This window comes from Hermetia illucens, chromosome 1 (assembly GCF_905115235.1).
Source record: "Hermetia illucens chromosome 1, iHerIll2.2.curated.20191125, whole genome shotgun sequence".
NCBI lineage: Eukaryota > Metazoa > Arthropoda > Insecta > Diptera > Stratiomyidae > Hermetia > Hermetia illucens.
The window spans coordinates 204057551-204082211 of NC_051849.1; the positions used below are offsets into that span (position 1 = coordinate 204057551).

The following is a 24661-nucleotide window of genomic DNA, read 5'->3' on the forward strand; positions in this document are numbered from 1 at the left end:
ATGCGGCGATGTGCGTTCCCGCGGAGCTGGAAACCAGGGCTGATCCGTGAAAAAGTTTGAAGAGGATGCATGCATAGAGATGCTATTGGCGTTTTCGAACTAGAAGGATCTGCCAACGATCTAGAGGAGCATCGGACTTCGACGAGAAACGACAAGTATATGTGAACCTTCGAGGTAGGTTTAAGCAAGTTATACGGACCTGCAACCGAGAAAGCTTCAAGGAGCTTTGCGCAAAGGCAGGCTAGAGTCCGTGGGGAACAGCGTACAGGATGGGTATGAAGAAGATGAGAGGACGAACACCACAACTGACCTGCCCGCACCTTCTACTCGATATTGAGATGGCGTTCTTCCCTACGGATAAAGGGGAGCGCAAACAACACAAGCAAGCATTGGATGTCTACACCATACCTGCGGTAACTGAGGAGAAACTTGCGAACTCGCTGATCTTAGCGACGCACGAACCGAGAAAGTCCCTAGAGAATTTGCAAGCTATAACATGAAATCCACGGACCACCTGAGAGGAAGCAAAGCAGAGGATGAATCCCATGTGTTTGCCTATGGTGTCCAGAATATGCTCAATAACCATCTCCGACAGCCTGGCCTCAAGACTGGCCCACACCGTCGGCGCTAATTTGCTGCTAGGGGAATTGCCAGCCACACGTATGTGGCTCCTGGCCATGTCGCTGAAGGTTTTCGCACTTCGTGGCCCGTCGGCTGACTGTTGCTGGGTACTTTTCTGATTTTCTGAGCTCTTGCGCACCCTGCTCCGCTTGTGGTCTTGCTCCACCTCGTCTTGAGATCGGTTGCGTTTCAAAACGATGGGCTTCGCCTTCTAGTCGTCTTTCAGGCGTTTGCTGTTGTATTCCCCAACAATGGCTTGATATTTAGCGAGGGTATTTTTCATTCCGCTCATCAACATTACCGGCCTCCTTATTTTTAACAATCTTGCTGAGAATTAGCATGGCCTTCTGGTACTGGCTCTTGAGCAGGACACCAGTAGACCTTCTCTTCTTAGTCGGTTTCCAGCAACCGACGTTTTTGTCGGTTTTCACGTTTGAGGGATCCCCGATGCCGAGGGTTTCGGACTAGGAGTACTATGTCTGGTACTCGCTATACCCAGTTTGATGGCAGTGGATTCCAGGCTTGAAACCACTAGTTCGTCTGCCGCCTCGCTCCGGGGTCCCTGCGGTTGGTTTCAGCACAGCGGTGTTATGGCTGGCACCGAGTGTACTGCTCTCGACGGCTACTGTCTCCTGGCTGAATGTTAGCAGCTCGTCCTCCGATGATGCGCCTGGCATCACCCCCTCTTCTTCTATAGTCGGTTTTAGTTATTTTTATTTTTAAAATTGATTTCATGGCTTGGTCCCACGAATAGTCCGAGAAGAATGTCTACCCTGGCTAGCCCGGACACCAGGGTAAGGGTCTTATTTGAAACTGAAGGTGCCCAAGGTATTCAGAGTTCGCATACTAAAAACCAAGCTCCCCATTGGCCACACAGCCCTCAGCGTATGCTGCTCCACCTTGGCTTGGGGTCCTATTACCACCTTCTCCAGCGCAGGGAGGACAATTCCCGGGCTGTTGCCTCGGTCCATCCCCCCAGCCAGATCTACTTGCCCCTAACACATGACAGCAGACAAGCAGATCCTCATCAGTTGGATGAGCCTACTACCAGCCCGGCCCAACACACTCTTGGCCTGTCCAAACATGGTTTCCAACGGCCACCACGAGGAGGTCGTGTGAGGACTTGCCCATGGGGGTAGTCAGCGTTGGGGCTGGCACCCCCTCTTGAAGTGTGATCCATATACTGTCACTTCTGCCCTCCAATTAACCCATCTACCGGCACCTGGCACGTACGCTAGTGGACCTCTTCATTAGATATTGTATTGGACCAGATAGTACACCACTAAGGCCTTGCAGACAATAAAATTTTTCCTTTATTGCATGGTTAAATTTGTATTATTAATTTTGTAACCATTTTTTGAAACTTTTTTATTCCAATTTTTTATCAAAAACACACAGCTGGCACAGAATACTTGAGGAGAAGTGCAAGCCTCTCCGGAAGCCCTGGAGACAACGCCATTTAATTTACAAAGATCACACTCAAATAAGTTTGCCTGTAAGCTGCTGTCAATGCAAAACTTTTCACCACGACTTATTTCTTGTACAAAAGTTTGAAAGTGAATTACATCCAAGCAGATACTTAATCACACTTGAATAGAGTTGGTCCATAGTTCTCGTGTACACTCTAATTAATGACCAAGTCCCCAATTGACCAGTACATTTGCTATTGCCTCTTAAAATTATGCGTTCAATTCCGTTTCACTTTTAACGTCTACTGGACTTCAAGATCTTGAATACGTCGGAAGTAACTTAATTAGTCTTTAGAAATTGGAGGACGGTCAGTTGGGCGTTGTTGATGCTTGTTGAGTTGTAAAATGTTGAATGCATTTTGACCCCAAGTCTCATACTTCGGCGGTGGGTTCAAAAAAAAAGAAATGCCCTTTCATATGGAGTGAAAGAGCATTTACGCAAAGTAAAAGCAATTTCAATTGAAACTTGTGAACATTTGAATTCAAATTGAATAATTGCCTGGTCTTTATGAATTTATGTAGTTCGTTTGAAGTAGAGTAAATTTCTGTTTAATATGTACATATTTGAAAGTACAGCTATGTCTATTCAATAGCAGAAGAAGCAGCATAATGGTAATGATATGTCAATTGGCTACCTATAATTCGCGGTTTTATTTTCTATTTTTTCCATTCGAATAAAAAAAAAATTTTTTTTGGGTATTATTCCGCATGTAATAATCATTGTCCTCCCTACTAATTCGTTACCCAACCAAAACCCAATTCAGTCTTTGAGAGATTCAGTTGTTTGTATGCAGCATATTTTCTTTTCGGCTGTTGTAATCCCTTCAACACATCCATTACTCTACGCTCATTTTAAAAGAATAATTCAAGAATGATCTTTTTTTCTAAATATTTACAATTTTATATACAAACCCCTTTTAACTTCCCACAAAACCCTAAATTCATTTAAATACATATTTCAAAGTTAATATAGAATATTTCTAATATTTCGAAACAACAATCATTAGGCTTTTTTCTTGTTGTTTTCAAATGGTTTTAGAACATGTTGCATACTGTTAAATGCATTTCCAAGGTTTGTTTCTGACTAAAGATAAATATTGCGTATGCGTATGCTGGAATCCAGCTGCATGCTATTGGGTTGAGGCCGACTCGAAAAAGGTCGGCTAGGACGTTTCTCGACGTCTGTTTCTCTAGTCAATTAAAAATCAAAAACCGCCGCCTTTTCACTGTGGTAGAAAAATCAAATCGAATGTTCGGAAATCCAAATCAATTTTTTCAAACCGTCACGCTTTGCCTCACTTTCAATTTTTCTATTCGTTGCTTCTGGGAAATTTCCGGCTCTGGGGCAATCCTCTCCCCAACTGGCCTGAAATGTAAGCTAAATTTTAATGTTATTCCATTCCTCCATATATTTAAAAACTCGAAGATACATGTACATATTAAAGACATAAATTTTATGTTCATCCTAAACAAACAAAGATTGCCTGTTACTCTACACTGTACATGTACATTTACGCATCTAAAATAGAAATGTAGTAATATCCATCTGGTTTGGACACCGTCCACGAACTTCAATCATAGAATTTTCCAAAAGTATTATACTAATTGAGCCCTTTCATTTGAGACATCACATGGTTATATTCTCCCCTGAAATTCACCTGAAACGTTACCACCTACTATATGTAAAGAGATTACCCCCCCCCCCCCCCCCCCGCTGAAATTAATGCCACTGTCTGGGATTTTATATAATCGTTGGCGCAACAATCCATATTGGATGATGGCCTTGAAGTGAGCACTTCATTCAAGACCGGGATTTTGGGGTTCCCATATGTACACCAATTGGTAAAATCATTTTGAAAAAAACTGAGTGTAATAGACGGACATACAAACAACCTGAGTAGTTACCAGATATTCCATAAAACGCGACTCTAGGTGGTGGATAAGGGCATGGCTATTGACGTGTAAATATCTATTCAAGCAGCCCGTTTTCAGACTGTGAATGGCCACGCGATTGCTCATCCCTGGTGTGTTAACCAAAATGGCTATGAAAAGGATAGCCAGAACATAAAAGAACCATGGAAGACGAGAGAAGGAGTAAATTTGCAGTGCTCGAGGCTCGGAATCCCAGCTCTGCCGGTTTTGGCAGTGAGCAAGTGGGCTCTCGTCGGTCATATCCCTTGAATGTAGTGACTCGGTGATCGCCAATTTGATCACCCTTGCATCTAATACTACAACTATTAAATATTTAGAGAAGAAGGTGTTCCAACGAGACACGTCCTTACTAAGAACACAAAAACCACAGGAGCCAAAAATGATATACTGAAAAGAGAAAGCTGGACTGCTAAGATTATTTCGATACTCACCGCAAGACGAAGAGATTGATAAATTCAGGAAAAGCTCCTCAACTCTTAGATCTTAGATCCATGCAAAAGACGGTACAAAATAAAACTCTTGAAACCAAAGCAGAGTTCAGGCATGAACCAACTACCTTTCATGCAACTTTTAGCGAAAATAGTTCAGGTAACCTATTTTATCAACGACTTGCACCGAGCTCTCAAAAACATAGTGAGACCGATTGAGATCCTTTGTAATCACAGGGAGAAGACTTATAGTCCCAACAAGGTCATACGCAACATTAGTGACAAGAAACGTATTACTATCGACCTGCAACCAAAGAAAAGAATGCGGGAAAAAGATAGGGATCCCCTATGGAATCAGCAGACCCCTGAGAGTAAAAAAGTGCATTACCAGTTCCAAAGAAGGGAAATAAAAGTGCAGAAGGAAAAAAGTCTGTGTCACAAGCGCAAGCGCCTGCAATCAAAGTGAAATCTAAGGGGAACGAAACTGTTGGACAGACCCAGGTCATGAACAAAAGGACGACGAATAAAGTTAAAGTATTGAAGCAAGAATTCAAATAGTAAGAACATGCAGAGGTTTCAAATTATGAGTTTGCAAGAAGCCTACGACGGTACTCAAACGACCACAATACAATTACCAGTGAAGGCAGCGCAGCAGTTGCCATCGACCGTAAAAGTTCCAATCGGATGGATCGTCTACCGTCTGAGACATCAGACATCATTAAAGAGGTGCTTCAAGTGCTTCATATTTGAAGGCTTCGCTAGGTCATACACCAGCGGTTTTAATCGGCTCGATCGATGCAGAAGGTGTGAAAAGAAAGGTTATTTTGCCAAGGAATGCAATAAAAACTCAGAACGCCTATTGTATGAGAAAAAAGAAGGACGGAATACGCGGAATACCACACATATTGCCAGATGTGCTAAATGCCCAGAATTTAAGAAAGCGTTCACTGCCATAAAAAATTTAAGTTCATTCAAATAAACCTGCAGGGTAGCTCTGAATTTATTTGAGCGTTCCACCTCTGAAGCTGAGATGGGAGTGGCCCTACAGTCAGGCAATACCTGTGGGCGAAAATAAGCGGTGTAAATATGTACAGCTGCTCTACCTCACCAAGTGGCATATTTTCTGAATTTTAAATCATGTTAGACCACCTTATTTTCAACGCCAAGTACGAAACCCAAAGATTAATAATAACCGTTGGCGCAACAATCCAATTGTATCAGGCCCTTGAAGTGTGTTAGAGCACTTCATTGAAGACCATAACGATACATTGCAGGATTACATTACCCTATAGGAGGCAATGTGGTCATCATTGCGCTCACCCGAGATTATTACCCTGATTTGACTCAGGTACTCATTCACAGCTGAGTCAACTGGTATTCGACGTCAAATCATGGTAGAAATTCCACTGCCACCAAAGATATTTCAACCGCGACCTTCCGCATGACAATCTTGTGCTCTAACCAGCAAGCTATCCGGACAGATGATTGAGGATCATTTTAATCCATTGGACCTTGTTTCGAGAAGCAGGGGGAATAACACAATGGGCCAAAATCTATTAGATTTTTTTGCCCAGTTCGATACAATTTTGTCCAATGAAGGTAATATAAGCAATTTTGGGAATCGCGAACCTCACCTCTGCCAGCCCAAGTGCTAAGAAAGTGTCACACATATTAGGAATCTGGAGAAAGATAGCCATGTAGCGGAGCAAGAGAGAATGCTTCCAGCAACTCTGCTCGGAAATGGGTATAGACCCTTGGAAGGGCGTCTATCGAATTGTGAATCGTAAAGGGATGACACGAGGCGGGTCATCCCCAAAAGTCACATCCTCTTATTGAAAATAACACTGACAATTTTCAGAAATCTCTTTATGAGACGGTAATTTCTGCAATAACCAAAGAGCTGTTGGAAATCTGCAGCAAACTATGCGAAAATAAAACTGGGCCTGGGCAGGATACCGAATGAGATCCATAAAGTCATGGTGAAATCCAAACCGAACATATTCGCTGAGTCGGTTGAAACGTGCATATCTGAAGGGATATTTTCTACAGCATGGAAGCGTCTTTTGGATACTATGTGGAAAACGTTAGAGGGGGTAGCCTCCAATAGATTACTACCGGTTTTTGAAAGGTAAGAAATCTTTTCAGATCAGCATTCTACGAAGTTTGAATGAAAAATGGTGTTAGGAGGTCTAATTTTTTACTGATGTTAGGAGGTCTAATTTTTTACTGATATTCTATCTGTCTATCCTTGATTAGCACGCATACCAACTTTAAAGTCAATTGCTTTGTTAGTATAGGTTTGAGAGCTTATTGAAGAAGGCGCCTCGTAGTGAACGTGAAAATGGAGAAAACTAGGAAACGTGTTGTCATTAAATACTTCTATTTAAAAAGTCAAGCACAGCTCAAAAGAAAAGTGGATTCAACATTGAGAGACTCTTTTCCATAGTGGCAAGGGCACTAATGACGGCATCAAGTTCAGGACACCTCATGGAGGTCACAACTCTCAAAATGATTGAACAGATTCATAAAATCGTGACAAAGAACACAAAGTGAGATAATCGAGACAACTGGAATATCAACTGAAAATTTTGGGATCAAAAGAGACCAGCGATCAAAACACCCGATCAGGAGTTAGCCCGGAAAACTATTTCGATCACCAATTCGGCACTCTACAAGCGAAATCCCCAATTTATGCATAGATTTTGACCTGTCGATGAAACGTGAGTTCAACATCTCTTCTTTTTCTTCTTTTTCTTCAGCCTTTGTCACGTTCACAAGCGGCGTCGGCACGTCGTGATCGGTTTCGCCATTTGGCGAAAAAATATATTGGACAGGTGAACCAACGCCAAAGAATGTAAAAATAATTTTTTTAGCGACCGCAAAAGCAAAAGCAAAAGAAACGATCTTCATTGGTTACCTTGAGGAGCATCAAACCACTACTGGTAAATTGCACCGTTTGAAGGAAGTAATGGAAACAAATACCATCGCATCTGTCAAAGAAAAAATTTTGGTTTCTCCAAGACCGCCCACCCTTCATTGCAATGGCTAGAATGAACGAGTCGAAATTCTCCCTTCCATTTGTTTCCTGACCAAAATACCCCCCTTAATATTTCGCACTATAAGAATGTGACTACTGATATGAGCCCGTTATGAAAATTGTATAAAATAGAAAGAGAAAAACGCGAAAACAAAAACTGTTTGTCTTGTGTAAAACAAATGGTTATGTGAGACTTTTACTCACCTCCTTCTCCTTCCCTAACCCCGCGAGACTGCCATTTCGGTATTACGTCGCGGGGCAGGATCAGTTACGGCTTGCGGCTCCTGTCGTTGTTTGTAACTTTCCTCCGAAGTTCCTCTCTCCTCAGCAGATTGTGGATCGCCTTCATTAATTTTTCCCCCGCCCTCCAAGATGTTTCAGAGGCTAGCACGTAGTCCATGATATTCTCGGGTGTCAACCGTGCCCTGGCGTTAATTTCGGTCTCCGCTCTGTGTACGGCGAACCGCGGACAGTTAAAAACAACATGCTCCACATCCTCTGGAATCATCACGCATGTCGGGCAATACGGGGAGTCGTCACGCCCGAAGCGATAAAGGTATGCACGGTACCCTCCGTGTCTGTGGTAACTAACCTCACCGTGCCTTCGTTTGATCCATTTAGAGACATCTGGTATAATCCTGTGTGTCTGGCGTCCTTTAGGTAAATCACCCCATCTTTTTTGCCATTCCATAATAGATTCACTTCGTGCCAATTGCCGACGAGAGGTATAGGGCTCGCCAATTGCATATGATGGGTATTAAAGGCGTCGACCCTCATTCGTCAAGATGTCGATGGGGATCATGCCTGCTATCACACAAGCTGCTTCGTCTGAAGTTTTTCGGTAAGCGCACGACGTTCGCAATGCAGTTCCCAGACTGAAGCTGCATAAAACAAGATGAAGCTGACAAATCTCGAGAACAGGAGCTGACGGCTTCATACCTGAAGCGTCCAGCTTCCGGTTTCCCGACTTGTTTCTTTATCCGGCCGAAAACTTTTCACCTCGCCCTAAACGGTTCCGTAAAGCAAGATAAACCATTTGTGCTATCAAATTCGTTACTGGACTGGCTAAGGACGCGATTCAAGGAGAAGGTAATAACAACAAATATTGCTCCCAACTATCTCGTTACTATTGCTGACGGATTGGAGGAGTATTTTGCCTCCGCGGGAATTTCACAAGTGTCCACTACTGTGGAACATATACAATGATGTATTTTATCTTCCGATTCCGGAAGAGGTGGATTATGCGGATGATATAGCATTCGTTATAAGAAAAGCGTAGGCAAAAATCCCACACACATGTCCAGGTCAGTGTCTTTTGAAGACTTTCATCTCCATAAAAAGACAGACCTTTACAAAAGAAACGAAGGATGAACAACAGTAAGTAAGTAAAAAAGCATCATCTTACGTTACAATGAGCCCCAGCAAGAGTGCCGAAAACGTGAACCTAATCTATAACTAATAATAAAGCCCGTTATATAATATAAATATATAGTATATCTTCATGATCAACATCAATAGCGCAACAAGCGTATCCAGTCTCGGTCTGCCTTAATAAGGAATTCCAGACATCCCGATTTTGCGCCGAGGTCCACCAGTTTGATATCCCTAAAAGCTGTCTAGCATCCTGGCCTATGTCATCGTTCCATCTGGAACAGGATTTGCCACGACTTCTTTTGTACCATAAATATTGCCATTATAGACTTTCCGGGCTGGATCATCCTCACCTATACGAATTAAGGGGTCCCCACCAACGCAACCTATTGAGCTGGATTCGATCCTTAATCAGACGGACATGGGGCAAGACTCGAGGGTCCTCTCTACTGTCTCGTAGAAGGTATCCTTCTCCGACTCTGCAGTCGTCCCTGCTGGCGTGCGAACGTGCAGGTTTCATTTTTTGACTAACTAAAAAACCTACTCCGATCACGTAGTGGCTCCTCTCCAGGAAACCGAACTCTGTCCAACGCATCACTTGCAACGCTGTTACATTAGCCTTATATTGGGATAGGACATCGACTAGCTGCTGAATAACATGCGGTCTGTACAGGTAACGCACGTTCCAAATCGTTCGTTGCCGGATTCGCGTTCTAAAATCCGTCCAGTCCGAGGATCATTTCGTAGCTTCGGCTTGTAAGCCCTATTCAACAACCAACCTGGAGAACTAGTTGGTACAATTTGTGCCGTTTTTAGGCGCAGAAGACTCAACTGCATCCTGGGGTACGTGGCAGTTTTTCTTTAAAAAGAACCCTCATCGACCACCCCATGGAGGTCAAAGAAAGGGTAGTAGAGCTGCTGGTGTCGGTTCAACAAGAGTTTCCCAGGTTTTACGCTCTATCGTCGGTACCAATCCACATTTCGTCCTGGGACCTATACTACCCTTTGGCCGTATGTAGGGACTCTTAAATTAGGTTACCTCGAGAGATATCTTTGTGACTATGCAGTTGTAAAATAGCACACACACAAGACACTGTTTGAAAATATTGCTTCAATGAATGCCGAGATGCAGAATATGTGAAAGCGTTGGATCACATCGGTAATAATCCTCAAAATTCTCTATTAATTACGATGAATGGCTCGTATAGTTTGTTCCAATCCACATGTAACATCTTCTTGCATCGACTTCTAAAAACAAACATTTAACTCACTTATCCATCAAATTTATTGCTAAAAGAATTAACCATTGTCAAACAAGTAATTGAAATTACATTTTTCGATATCTAGGTGCTCATAACAAGATTTTAGATCTCTGAAATTCGGTAACTGGATAACTATTCTTTTCTTCACTTTACTCGGTATTAAATCTATGTATTTTCCTAATTATTAAAAAATATAAAATTACAAATCTTCGTCATAACTACAAACGGACGGAGTTGTCAGGTACATGTCTGAAGGAGCTTAGAGCAAGTAGGCAGCCAGGGCGACAAGAACTGCTGTAACTCCGAATGTAGCATAACGACCAGGTGCCGAATTACACATATCACTATCGCAAACGTCGCATGATTTGAAATCAACAACACGGTCCAATGGATTGCTCATACAGTTTCCAGAGAAGACAGCAGGATTTTCAAAGAAGCAACCACGGTTGGTGACGGTTTGACCACCGCTAGCGAATACTGAAATAGATAAGAAGAAATTAGTATTCAAAGTCTCGTATCTTTTTTGGATACAGAATCACAAGAGAAAGTCTTCTAATTACAGATCAGGCCAAATCTAAATGATCCAAAAATATTAAATTGTCTAACCAGGACTCAAAAGTTTGAATGACCAGAGTATATTCGGTATCCACAAAATGCGGGATAATTTAGGTAAACCTTGTATAATGTTACTAAATAAGGTAATTTTGTCATTATTTTCAATAGGTTTCGTTAAATATAATTATTTACTCGTACTTACCATTGCGAACCATCTTCACACATTTGGTGGCTGGGCCAGCTCCGAGTAACCATGCTGGTGGTCGTCTGGTAGCACAGTCAACAACGCGAAGGTCGGATGCGCTAGCACGCTCAGTACATTTTGGATCGATGTCTGATTGGCATTCGTAGCACTTGATAGCATTACCTAAAACAGAAGCGAATAATTTTATAAGAATTATGCTTTTACAATCAATATTTAAAAAATAATAAATAATAACAATCTTAATTCATCATAATTTTATGAGGGTTAACTTAGAAGCTCGACCTGACGAATGAGTGTGGAATGTCACTCATTCTTTTGAAAGATAATTATCACCGAAAGAATCAACCTTATGAATCTTAAATTCGAAGTTTTTTTTTGTATTTTTTGACAGCAGTCATTACTGAAGATTCTCAGCAAATTGTAGAGCAAATTCCATCACTATCTGGTACAAGACTTTCATTTGGGGGTATCAAAGTCTACGAGAACGGGATATCTATCATAGATTCTAATCTGACAGCATCTGGACCGTGGTTCAAAATAAAAGCACATCGGATAAAACAGAAAGACGACTAGTGGTTTGGTACAGGACAAAGGCAACCATCAGATGCTCCTTCACCGCCCTGGGAGCAGCATGACTGAAAAATTTCCAAGTTGTTAACCGATCCATTATCCTTATAAATTCGGGGACACAACAGGAGTACGAATTGCAGCCAGGGTGTAAAGCGCCCTGTTCAGGCTTGATTTAGATCGAAACCAAATTTTTTATAAGTCTGGAAATGAAGGGCCGGAAAGGTGGGAGTAAATATCCCTTTAAATCGTCCGGTCCAAAGTCAATTAGCTACGGACTCTGGATCCCAATCTTTAAACATCTTTAAAGCCTTTCAAAGCGAACACTGTCAGAAAGGATACACAAAATCACATCAAACGATACACACAAACGAAAACTAACCGTTGATTGCAAGGGTGCAAGCTACCAAATATGATTTTTTTGTGCGTAAGGTAGATACCACGATTGTTCACTATAAAAGAAGAGGTATCCTGATGACATGTTAATTAAGTCTTTGGCAATGAAGTTTTTGCATAGATTCATAGGCAAAGATGGATTTAAGGGAACGTCAAGCTGGATGGTGGTATTTTAATATTTTTTCATTAAAAAAGTGGTGTAGTTCATACATTCTTCATTGTGGTGATTAACATTCACGAATTCGGAAGATTTAGTTCCTCTCGGGTTATTTTCTATTTTAAAACTAACTCGGAGGTAAAATATTTGTGAGTAATGAAGAGATGGGGTTCCTGGTGATTGGTCAATTTGAGAAGCTAGACAGCTGTCAATGTAAATAGAGTTACGGATGCTACTCAACATTGCTGGAAAAGTCTCCCAAACTAAAAGAGGATCGTGCTAATGAAGAGAAATATAACTTCACGAAGTTTTTGTTAGGCGAGATACATTTTGGACCATCTTCGTTCGTAGGAAAGTAAAAGCAATCACAAACATACGTGGGTCTCTCCAGACTGGACTACTTTCAACAAAATTGACCACGTGTTGACTGAGCGCCGTCACCTCTCAGCCAAGATGTATGTCAGAACATCAAGGGATCACTATCTTGGTGGCATGGTGCTTCGAGCTCGAATAGCAATACTACCTTAAAACCCCTCTGACAATCAGGTGAGAGTAAACACTGGAGCCACCCCGAACAGAGCCCTCCAGAACAACGACAAATACGCAATGAATGCCGCAATAACCGCAGTTAACAGAGGTCTGGAGATGCGGGATCAACAAATTCTCTTGACAACCACATGAAAAACATTGGAACAGCTGATCCGTCGATGAATGAAAGCTAAGAACGGAACGAAAGAATGCCGCATTCTGGGCAATGCTGCACAATCAAACGACATGAGCACGCGCAGAGGCCAACGACGAGCTCCGTCGAGTGGAAAAAGGATTTTACAGACAGAAAAGGGAAGCCTAAGAGAACCAATAAGCCAATAACTCGAAACGTACAGGAAGTAACCGGCTCGGAAGTTCAAGCCTTATACACGTCCACGCTCATCCTGCCGAAACAAAAAGGAAAATCTGATTTCCGACCGTATGGGCTTATTGGAGCGATGGGTTGAGTACTTTGATGAACTGTTCAACAACTAAAATGTCGGCGAGTTGGAAGTTCTGCCAAACGAAGACGACGGTCAAACGCTGCCACCAAGCCTGGAAGAAACAGTCCGTTCAATTCATCGTCTTAAAAATCATAAGTCGCCAGGAGTCGATGGAATTACAGCCGAAATGTGGAGGTGATCAATTACACCGAGCGGTTCATCAACTGATGCTCAAAGTGTGGTACACCGAATCAATACCTGATGATTGGCAACAAGGCATTATTTGTCTTATGGATAAAAAGGGGGATATCATGCAGTGCAGCAATTATAGAGGTATCACCTTGCCGAGTACCATTTATAAGATATTTTCAGCTATCCTGTTAGGCCGGATAGTCCCATACGACCGGAACATCATTGGCCCATTCTAAAAAGATTTCACTCCAGGCAAATCAGCAACAAATCAGATTTTCTCTGTGCGGCAAGCGATGGAAAAACTACTAGAATATGGCCATCAGTTGCACAGCGTCAGCAACTATGTTGTCCTTGCCGGACACGTGCTGGATGTCTGACGTGAACTCGCTTATAAAGCTCAGGTGTAGATGCTGACGAGGGGACGCTTTGTCGAGCTTTTGTTTCAAAGCATACGTGATAGGTTTATGGTCCGTGAACACTGTGAACGGCGTGCCTTCTAGGGAGAAAAGGGAAGTATTTGATGCTCAAGTACGGGGCGAGCAGTTCACGATCGTAGGTACTGTATTTCCGTTGAGCGGGAACTGCTTAGAGAAGAGGCTCAACGGCTGTCAGACTTGATCCACCTTTTGGTGAAGAGCAGCACCTACTGCGATGTCAGAGGCATCAACAAAAACGGCTAGGGGTGCATCTTGCAGACGAAATGCCGTAGTGTATTAGGAGAGATTAATCACCGCAAGTTTTCATCGGGTTTGAAGGGAAGGACTTCTCCACTCTTCGGCCTTGTTCTTGTCTCCGAATTTCTTGAGTTGAAATCCGCAGATTCAACAAACTACTGTCACAAATCTTAAACCTTTACGGAAAGATCATGGTCAATGTTGCCCTTACTCAAATAAATATCGAAAGGTAAAACATAAAGAAATCATTCTCCTAGTATTTTGAGGAAATCTTTAGTAGGTTTTCGTCTCCAAAATTTCTAAATGAACAACCTAAAATTAACTTAATTCTAATCAATTTTCATTTAGCTAACATCAACTAGCAAAAAAAAACCCTAGAATTATTCAAATTAAAGAAGTGGTTAAACAATTTAACTATGCAACAACCACAAATACAAACGAGACGCACTCATCAACATGTGATTCATTTGACCTCGAGAGTTATATATAAATTGCAAATAATTCCTAATGCGCACCAAAGCAATTTGATCTTTTTTTCAAGATCGCTGTTCATGGGAATAGAAAAGATAATAAACCTCTCATTCTATTGTTTTTCCTTAGCTCCAGCTGCTAATTGTTTAGGGTGATTAGTAATTAAACGCCAGTTGACTGGGATGAGCTGAGCAATCGTAGTTAGATACAAGTATGCAGTCCAGCACCAACAACTTTTGATATATTTACGAAATTGTAGGCCTAAGAACTGGTTGGAATAGTTCTGGTTTCACTTTTATGTCCCTAGCATGGTTTCAAGCTATTAAAGTAACGCATATACCAGCAAACTCAAATTAGGGAAGTTTTTATGTCATACAGAAATCTACGACTATTCTAGGAAATAAGCGGGAGCTCAGAAGGTGGAAAACTTATAGCGATAACCAGCAAAGTTTTCTCGAACTACTGAGCAACTTGCTTTCTAGTATAATTGGTAGATACAATGTTTTCATTTCGATGGGGGTTTTCGCCATTGTACAGCCTTTTATTGAGTTTGCATGCTAATGGTGACTTCAAATATACTTTTCGAATTCTATCGTAGTTATTTACGTAAATGTCACGTATTCAGGTGTGTACATAATATACGTACATATTTGTTTGATCATGGATGGGGAGTGATTCACTTTAGATATCATGAGTACACAATATGACATCTATATTCTGCATGTAGTAGCACGGATCATCGATGCGTTAATTGAATAGATGTACTGATGGTTTGTACTCAAGTATATTATAAAATTAATCATTTGAAGGTTTTATGGAAAACAAAGCCTTACCCTCTACGACACTCCTTGCATATCGTCACACACCAATAAGCTTAATAATGATGTGAAAATAGGCCCTTTCAACGGGAGATAATTGCCACAATTCTTCAACGGTGTTAAAAAGAGGGGCTCTCTTTCTTCATCCTACATGCCCTCTTTATCCCTCCCTCTTTGCGAGGCAAATCCAAACTTACAATGATGATATCTAAATGGAAATAGATGCAACATGTTCTGGACAAACTGTGCGTACTTATGTCAGACTTTTAGAGAATTAGTCAGACAGGGACTAGAGATAGACAGTGGGGCAATCCTAGTAAGGTTTTGGTTTACTCAAAAACTGCTCGTCCTTTACAAAGAGAATTCAACTCACCCAAAAATTGGGTGCTGGACCAACATCCGGGTGATATGTGTAGGCAAAAAGCTCTTAGTCTACTCTCAAAGCAATTTGCTGATATGTGGGTCGTCCAATTATACTGAGAAATCTGACTCTTAGATTTAATGAAAGTTTTTGGAGTTGATTGAGAACCAGGGCCCCCAGCTTATAATCCTAAAATCTCTCTTACAATCTATGGATCTGACTCCACCCAGTTTTCTACCCTTCCTCCAATTTCAGCTGCAATGGTACTCTCCTCTACCGATTCCTCAACAACTCACATGACAGCATCAACTTGTACCACTATAGTCCAACTCTCCCCATAATAATCTACTCTCCCTTCCCAGTGATACCCTTCGAGATATCAATTATAAGAAGAACCTCCGGCAGAAGGTATTTATAAATAGATATTCTCAATTCTCATACCACCTATATGAAATCCGATCACTAGACAGCTAAAAATGCGAGAGTATTCTGACCATGTATGCTAACCACGTCGATGCCACAGGGAACCCAGAAAATGCTGCCTTTTCTTGTGAAAGTTTCCCAACAATCTGTCATCCTTCCCCAAAACATCTTCCCGCCAGGAAGATCCATTTTATCGGTACGAACTCTGTTGTGGATTCAATAGCCGCATCCAAAAATTCCATCGTCTTCTAGAAATGCGATTCGAGCATTTTCATCATTTCATCCTAAACCATCAATCACTGCCCCTAGAGCGTCGACTTTTCCGACTTTCACAGTACTTTACGTGCCTCCTGCTGGAATCCTTTTTGTTCATCGCTGACCTCCCTAAACCACCATCACACTCAAACCTCCCCCGAGTTCGTCAATAAACGGACAACCTGATCCTCTATACTTGCACCAAGAACATCCCATTAGACGAAGCTCGCTTTAAATCTTATTTAGACAACCTTCACCTTACTTCTTCAAATAGAAACTATCTCCAAATCGCTAGAAATGCGAAACCATTCTGTTCCACGGAAGTGCCTATTTGATGCCGAAAATGTGGAGGGACATCTCCCCCCACCTTCCCCTCAAAATCCACAATACTCCCAACTCAACCGTCAAAGAAATAATTTCTCTTGGGGTAGCTATGAACTCCTGTCTATCCAACATACCCCATACAACAAGGCCGTGGAACGCAATGTCTTTAGATCCATATGAAATCATAATTAAATACAACATCCCAAATACCCATGTTAAGGTGTCTTGCTACGAATAGCTTATCCGACCCCTCCTAATTTTCGGTTTCATTTTCTGATCCGACACTACCCCATTCTAAACGAAACAATTCCGACGAGAAAAACACAGACTCCCCGGACACTGCTCTTACGCCTTCGAAAACAAAGATCGTTTCAAATATATCTCCCATTATATCCTGTACAACTCCTGTCAGACTCGCCGTAATTACATCATCCTAGCCCATCATGTCTTCAACTCTGTGACGTGTGCCAACCTCATCCCAACCCACTTATTGTCCGGGTCATACAGATCGAAATTCTTGAATAGAACATTTCTCGAACTTATTTGTTCCCTCAATTACTCCGCATCCACTGGATGTCGGGCTGAATAACTTACTCCCTCTTTTTTTGGTCTACAGACCCCTCATTTGGCCTTAGCACCCAAGTTTCTAAAAAAAAGGAAAAACAGTTTTACGGTTTCATACCATGGCACAGGCAGCTCGTCAGATGCTGTCTTAGTTTTGCCCTGGGAACAGAGTAACCGAAATGCTCCATTATATAATTAAATCCGTCAATACTTTGGGCCAAAGCTTGACTAGAGCTGAAATATTTTATTTAAAGATCGGGAGATCTTAAGTCGGCAAAAGAGGGAGTAAGTTGCTCCCCATTTGGTCCGGTCCGACATCAAGTAGATATGGACTTAGGATCCCTCAATCCTCAAACAACTAGGGAGCAACTTCCCCTATTCCAAGTACCATGCGGACTCAAAACTACCTCAATTGTTTCCACTTTGGTCGATTTAGATCTACACCTGAAGGTTTTCTCTTAAATTCTACATATTTTCAGTTTTCAAATATATACATACACTTGGAATTTTAGTTACGCTTTCCCAGAGTAGAGAATGAGTTGCATCTTCCGTAGGTGTCACCATTTTTATAAAGTGTGACTTCCCCGCACTGTAAGCTACGGCTTCTGAATACACTCAAAGGGACGACTAAAGTGGATAGAAACCTGCACATTTAGCTTTATAGCTACCGAAATGTCAATAAAATCTTGGCTAGGGAGGGACTTCACGCCAACGACGTTTGGCTATCAAAAACGGACTATGATTGGTTTCTGGAATGTGTGCACGTTGGTCGACAATGGTAGTGTCACTTTCTCCAACTTGAACGGGAATTCCAACGATATATGCGGGACGTTCTGAGTCTAAGCGAAGTAAGTTGGTAACTCTGGAAAGTACTCCTCTTGGAATCTGATAACATTTTGCCCGGTCATTTGATAAGGAAGCACGGTTTTGGCGACCGTGACGTTCACGGATTTCTGCAACTTTAACCGTCTCGTCATCGGTGCCACATTATTCGAGCGCAGAACCTGCCATAAAGTCAGTTGGGCTTGAACTGACCGAAACCGTACGAGTAATCACATTGTCCATTTCGCGGTTAGCGATTATCATGATAGTCGCTTACGTTGGCTTGCGTGTTGCGTCCGCTCCTTCTCGCAGGGTTGGGGAGCTGCGATCCCCCAAGTTCAACATTGACCGCTTGTGAAACCCAGCTGCCCCTCGAATTTTGCTGATCGGACGACAGATATACTGAGTAAAAAAAAATCGAAAATCAGCGTTGGTTAGAGAGTGCTGGACTGGCACTCACGGAGGAAAAGACGGAAGCGGTCCTCATTACTAAACGCTGGAAGAGAAATTACGCCTGTATTAGAATCAGGAATCGTATCATCACTTCCAAGCCGCCAATCAAATACTTGGGGGTGATGATAGGCGGAAAACTCAATTTTAAGCAACACATGGAGCATACTTGTAAAAAAGCATCCACATGGAAGGGGAAATGATGGCGATTGACATCCTAGCAACCGAAATGATGAACATGTATAACGCCAGGTCCATCTCCCCCTTATCGCAAGTGAAAAAATCCGAACGGGAGAGATCCATAAGCAGATGGCAGAAGCGATGGGACCAGTCAGAAAAGGGTCGTTGGACTTACAGGTTGATCAATTATAATCTCACCCAGTCTCTCACCGGCCATGGAGGATACTGTCAATACCTGTATAGATTTAAATTGGACACCTCAGCTAATTGTCCAAATTGAGGGACGGGGTCCCAGAGGACCCAGCGCACGTATTCTTCCAATGTCCAAGGTTCGTGGAAGAAAGGAGGGACCTAGAGGAAACTCTAGGTGAAGTGCTATCACAGGAAAATTTTGTCCGGAGAATGGTAGCTTGCCGGAAAGACTGGGATGCGATCAATTCCATGATCACAGTAATCCAGGATAAACTGCGAAAAGCAGAAGAAGTAAGGAAGGCGCGGTTATGAACCCCGCGAGTAGACGGAAGGAGACCTAGCTAACTCCGCCCCGTGGTATAATACCTAAAGGATGGTTTTAGTGGGTAAAAATCCCACACTCTGGCGTGCCCATGCCAAAGCATTTTGAAGATTTCCACCTTCTTAAAAAAAAAAGACAGACGGACAGGCAGGCAAACAGGCAACCGATTTTAATAAAATTTTGTTTTACACAAACCCTTAAAAAGCACGTGTCTCAAATATGTATGGAAAACCATTATATGACTTCCGCTAGTGCATTCTATCCCAATGAAAGGAATGTACGTGACTATACAAAAAAGATTGTTAAGAATCTTCTACTCATTTAGCATCAATTATCCGGTTAACGCCCAAAAGAAACTTCTACGTAGCAAATAGATGCTACCAAGCACGTAAACAATCGCTCTTCAATTAGAGCCAGAATCGTAGCTAACACCTTAACACAACACCAACCTACGCATTATTTCCCGCCATTTTTTAGATATAGATACATTTTCCTCAACTTGAATTAATTCATAAAACCAACACAAATACAGATTAAAACAGGTTTTTTTTTTCATTATATTGCTTAGCTTTTTTGCTCTCTACAACGTTCGGCATACATTGTTTACAAACATATCCAACCATTGTGTATTTTGTGGTGGAAAACTCCAGACTTTCAATCTGGTACGCTACAAGCGTAAACGCGTATCTAAAACCGGATTTTGAATTACGTAATTTACACCAATTTGCCGCTAGATGTAGCTTCAATGCAGAGTTATCTAGTGGAACGTTAGATTGTATCTAACAAGGAGCTAAGATTTTTCTAACGACATTCGTATGAAAAGATATGAATCATATTCTGTTTTTACTGGTATTACGGGTGCCAACTTTAAAGCGTTAAGTTATCAAAGAAATTTGTATTTGCATTTTTTTATTACTCGTTGATCGTAACTACCTCAGAAATTTAAAATAGAAGATATTCCGCAACAATCTATGCTTGAGCAAATGAAGCACAATAAGAACATAATTGGAAATTCGTTTTGCATATTACCAACAATTAAGATACGTTGCACGACAATAGTTCCAGTTTTTTTCCCAAAGCATTAACCCATTGAACCGGGTCTCCCGGGTCAATTAATATTAACTTCACATTCAAATTTAGATGGCTACTAATGGAAACGCACTTCACAGTTTAGATCTTCTTAAAAACTCCCCAAAAAAAGGAAAAACTTACATGTTTCTGTGATGAAAAGGACTGCAAAGATTGCAAGGACTACTTTATTCAATGCCATTTTCACGGGAAATAGATTATAAAATATTCCACTTGCTCAGGTAAGCACTGATCGGATAGACAACTTTTTCAGAGATAGTGTTCGCACCACAATATTTTGAATACTAACAGAATAGAAAATTGTGCGGACTGAATGCCTCAGGCCGGTCCAATGTATCTTTTTCGTTACGTACTCCTACCACACATCAGATACGTTGAATGTGTTGATAATTGTTTTGAAAAAAGCACCAACAAAATTTTATATCATGGGAAATGGCTTTAAGCTTATAGAAAACTCCACTCATTGGAAATTGTTTAAATTCGCTTCATATTAAGGTTTTTTATTGGAATTTTATAATTTTGGCTCTCAGATTTCACAATTGCTTACATCCTCACTGACCAGGCTAGTACGTGATCACTTGGGATCATTTGGGATGTTGGTAAAAAAAGGGAGCTAAAAACTATAAATGTTGAGGTTTGTCTAGTAGATGACGAGTAATGATGCAGGGAATGGGAAGATAATCTATCTGAAGATAATCACATAATGGGGACTTTCTAGAAACCATTAACCATTAAAGCGAATTTATAAAAAGACAATAATGAAACGATGATCTATAATCCCTAACTAACCTTTATATAAATCCTGCGCCGATGTTCTTTGCAGGGGGTGAGGGTAAAACTCAAGAACTAATTCATGTCCCATTGTAACAAAATGTAATCAACGCAGCTATCAGATAAAATGCTAAGACGTTATATTGCTTTTCCATCGAAATTTTTCTTTCGATTCAATCCCATATCGATCGAGGATGTCCCCATTAGGGATGTGATCACGGCGTGTTATGCCAATAATTCAATGCAACATCTTTGTCTCCATTATTGCAAGGCAGCGTTCATTGTCGTTGGTAGTCGGTTACCACTCAGAGCCATAAACGGAAACAAGGCGAACGACACTGCGGCGGTTATTGGATATTGAACGGTTGCTGATGCGCCGATCACAAAGAACTCCAGCTATTGAATCCCATTTTATCCATATCATATCAAAGCGTAGCTCCCTGTTGGTGGTAATAGTGTTAGTGTCCGTTTGATCCGGATCAGCTGTGAAATTACATAAGACGAGCATATCAATTCTGGAGAAAATCATCATCATCAACGGCGCAACAACCGGTATCCGGAATAAGGAACTCCAGACATCCCGGTTTTGCGCCGAGGTCCACCAATTCGATATCCCTAAAAGCTGTCTGACCTCCTGGCCTACGCCATCGCTCCATCTTAGGCAGAGTCTGCCTCGTCTTCTTTTTCTACCATAGATATTGCCTTTATAGACTTTCCGGGGTGGATCATTTTCATCCATACGAACCGGATGACCCGCTCACCGTATCCTATTCAGACGGATTTTATCCACAACCGGAAGGTCATGGTATCGCTCATAGATTTCGTCGTTATGTAGGCTACGGAATCATCCATCCTCGTATACAATCTCCACGATATCACTAACGAGAATGGAACCAAGCTAATACAATTTCCTACTTCTTTTCCTCATCCCATCTCCAAATGTTCAACCAGATTGATCACCATCTCATCGAAAAACAAGCTGCATCTAGCATCCTTGAAATCCGCATATACTGTGGAAAATTGTGACAGGGAGGACTAAAATGAAAAGAGAAACGAAGACGGCTGCGGTTTCGTACTAGGGCAGATGCCACTCATTAGACGCTGCTTCACCTCTGCCCTGAGAGCAGCATGGCCGAAGCGGGCCGCAGGTGTTACCTCCTTAATCTCGACAGAGCAAAACATCGATGCTGACAGCAAATAATGCGAGTAGTAGGCTCGCCTAGCTATCAGGATCGATATTGAAAAGCTCCAGAATGAGGTGTGTGTATGTTAGAGGTGCGGGAGAGGCAAAGCCTCTGACACTCAGGGTCTAGTGGTCCATTGTACTCGATTCTACAATCTAACAGAATATCCCGGATTCGTTAATGTATCGCAGAATTTTCGTTAGTGGATGTGATACTACCTGCTGCAGGTGGAGCACATTAACACCGCATCCATAGGCGGAGCGCTCATATAGAAAATGTTCCGTGGATTCCGCTTCCTCCTTACAGGATGGACATGTATCATCTTACATCTGCATGTATCATCTTGCAAAATCTCACTGGAGATATGGAGCTGTTAAAAAATCGAAGGAAGTGGCCATAGCGTCAGGTGTCTCACCAATTACTCTCGAAGAAGTCAAGTATAGACTTAAGCAAGAAATTTCTCCTCATAGACTGGTTTACCCAATGTCCGTAGCCTGACACTAGCTAGAGTTGGGCAATCACAAAGGAAGTACCTAAGGGTTTACCCTTCTCTTCCGCAGCTTTGGTGATTCGAACTGTATGATATGAGCTTGGCGTCATGGTTACCTATGGGTCAGTGCCCCGTGCAGACCGCCATAATCTTGTATGCGTTTGCACGCGTCTTTCTTAGGAGCTCTCATGATCGTGTGTTATTATATGGGGGTCAAATTCTCCATGGCGTCAGTAGTTGTGCAGTTCCTTCCGCAGCAACCTGGTCTATGATGATACGCTCAAAAATCCTCTTTGAATTGAACAATAACTGAGGGGGATGGTAATTTGACTTTTCTAACGGACTGACCTTTTTTTCCATATTATAAAGATCGTGCTTTCTTGCGCGCGCATCAATGCCTCGTATCTCAATAGCCTGATTGAACCCATTCACTAAGTCAGAATGTTAGGTCCCAGCTCTGCGTTTTGCAGAGTTCAGCTGCGGTGTCGTCAGGTACTGTTGCTGTCATTGATTTCATTTGTTTGATTGCCTCCTCAAATTTCGTGGCAGTGACAGCTATGCCCTGGTGGTTTAAGGTGACTTCCCGCCATGTCAGCCTTCTTAAGGCGCAGACTAATTTTGAACTGTACCCATGAATACTGAGTGCAGACTCATCACTGATACTGGTAAACGCAAGACCTACTTAAAGCCTCTAACTAACTAAGGAGTACGGCACCCAAGTTATAGAGCATAGCTTCATGCTTGAGCTCCGAAGGACTCTGTCCGCAATGTGGACATAACCGCAACCCCATGAAACTCCAACTAACGAGCCAACTACAAATAACCGGGCAGAGAACACACATGAATTTCGGGGTATCATCGCGTGGAGATTCTCTTTGGCCACATGGTATTAATTCAGTCAACAGGATTGCCTCTTTTCTTCACATTAAATACAGGATGATAACCGTTGAAATCTGTCCAAAATAATTCAATGCACGATTTTTGTCATTAACACAACAGAAGTTTCCTCGCCAGCAGATCTCTCTCTTCCCAAGTGCCCAATTTATCATGAAAAACTTAGTGATTATCCACTCGAGCAACAGCGTTGGCCTTTTTCGCTTGCTGCTCCCAGGGCAGAGGTGAGGCAGCGTCTAACGATTTTCCTCTGCCCCGGTAAGAAACCGTAAAGCCGCCTAATATTTTGAAAGTTTGGGTGCTAAGCCCTAAACTAGGGGTCCGTGGATCAAAAAAAGAAGAACTAAGTTGCTCCGGTCCGGCATTAAGTTGATTCGGAATTAGGACCCCACAATTCTCAAAAAATATAAGGATAGGGAATTTACTGCATGTTGTAAATAATAATCATTGGCGTGACAATCCAATTGCATCAAGCTCTTTAACTTAGAGCACTTTTTTTGAGATCATAACGGTACAACACAACACCACAGCACAGGCAATGGGGTAAGCATGGCCCTCTGCATTTCATTATTACCCTGATTTGATTCATCAACTCATTCACAGCTGAGTCGACTGGTATCCAACATCCAGTCATATAAATCCCGCTACCACCAGTGAGATATGTACCTACCTGACTGAACAGCCTAACCACTGAGCTATCTAGACAGATGTGTCAAAAGACGAATAAATGGGATAGAAATTTATAGGGTAGCATCGAATCTTATTTATGCACCAGAAATGTCTTCCGTGCCTCGGAGGTGGAATGTTTTCCAGCTACATGATACATGAGTTGATTCAAGAATGTACGAGCACCCCTCGACGACGGTACTGAGCTTACCCAGCACACTCATTCCAGCGGTACAGGTGAGATATTATGGGATAAAGTGAGGTAAGGTGGTGTAACTCTGGGAAGCATTCGTCTTCCTCTTACGGCGATGTATTATTGTACACTAGAAAGCAAATGAATGGCAAGATTGGCCCTAATAATGGTTGCTAGGGAAAACCTGACCTTATAGATTGCCAGGATAACAATAAGAAGTTTCTGCCTTTCTACAACTTCCACCGTCGCAATGATAGCATATTCTGCGAGAGCGGAGCCTGCCACAAAGTCACTTAGGTTTTAAACTGCTCGGTAACGAACACCTCAGATCGGGTCAGACCGACCCCATCGTCAT

The 24661-nt window shown here is 42.0% G+C and overlaps 1 protein-coding gene across 1 annotated transcript; it reads right to left on the reverse strand.

Annotated features, from left to right (window-relative positions):
- Positions 1-10125: 10125 nt before the first annotated feature.
- On the reverse strand, positions 10126-20421 carry LOC119646638. The gene is made up of 3 exons (XM_038047151.1): positions 20232-20421; positions 10878-11042; positions 10126-10597 (listed from the first exon to the last, which is right to left on the reverse strand). The coding sequence occupies exons 1-3, from the start codon at positions 20287-20289 to the stop codon at positions 10380-10382; spliced, it is 441 nt and encodes a 146-aa protein (XP_037903079.1). The 5' UTR covers positions 20290-20421; the 3' UTR covers positions 10126-10379.
- Between the last annotated feature and the right edge of the window lie 4240 nt (positions 20422-24661).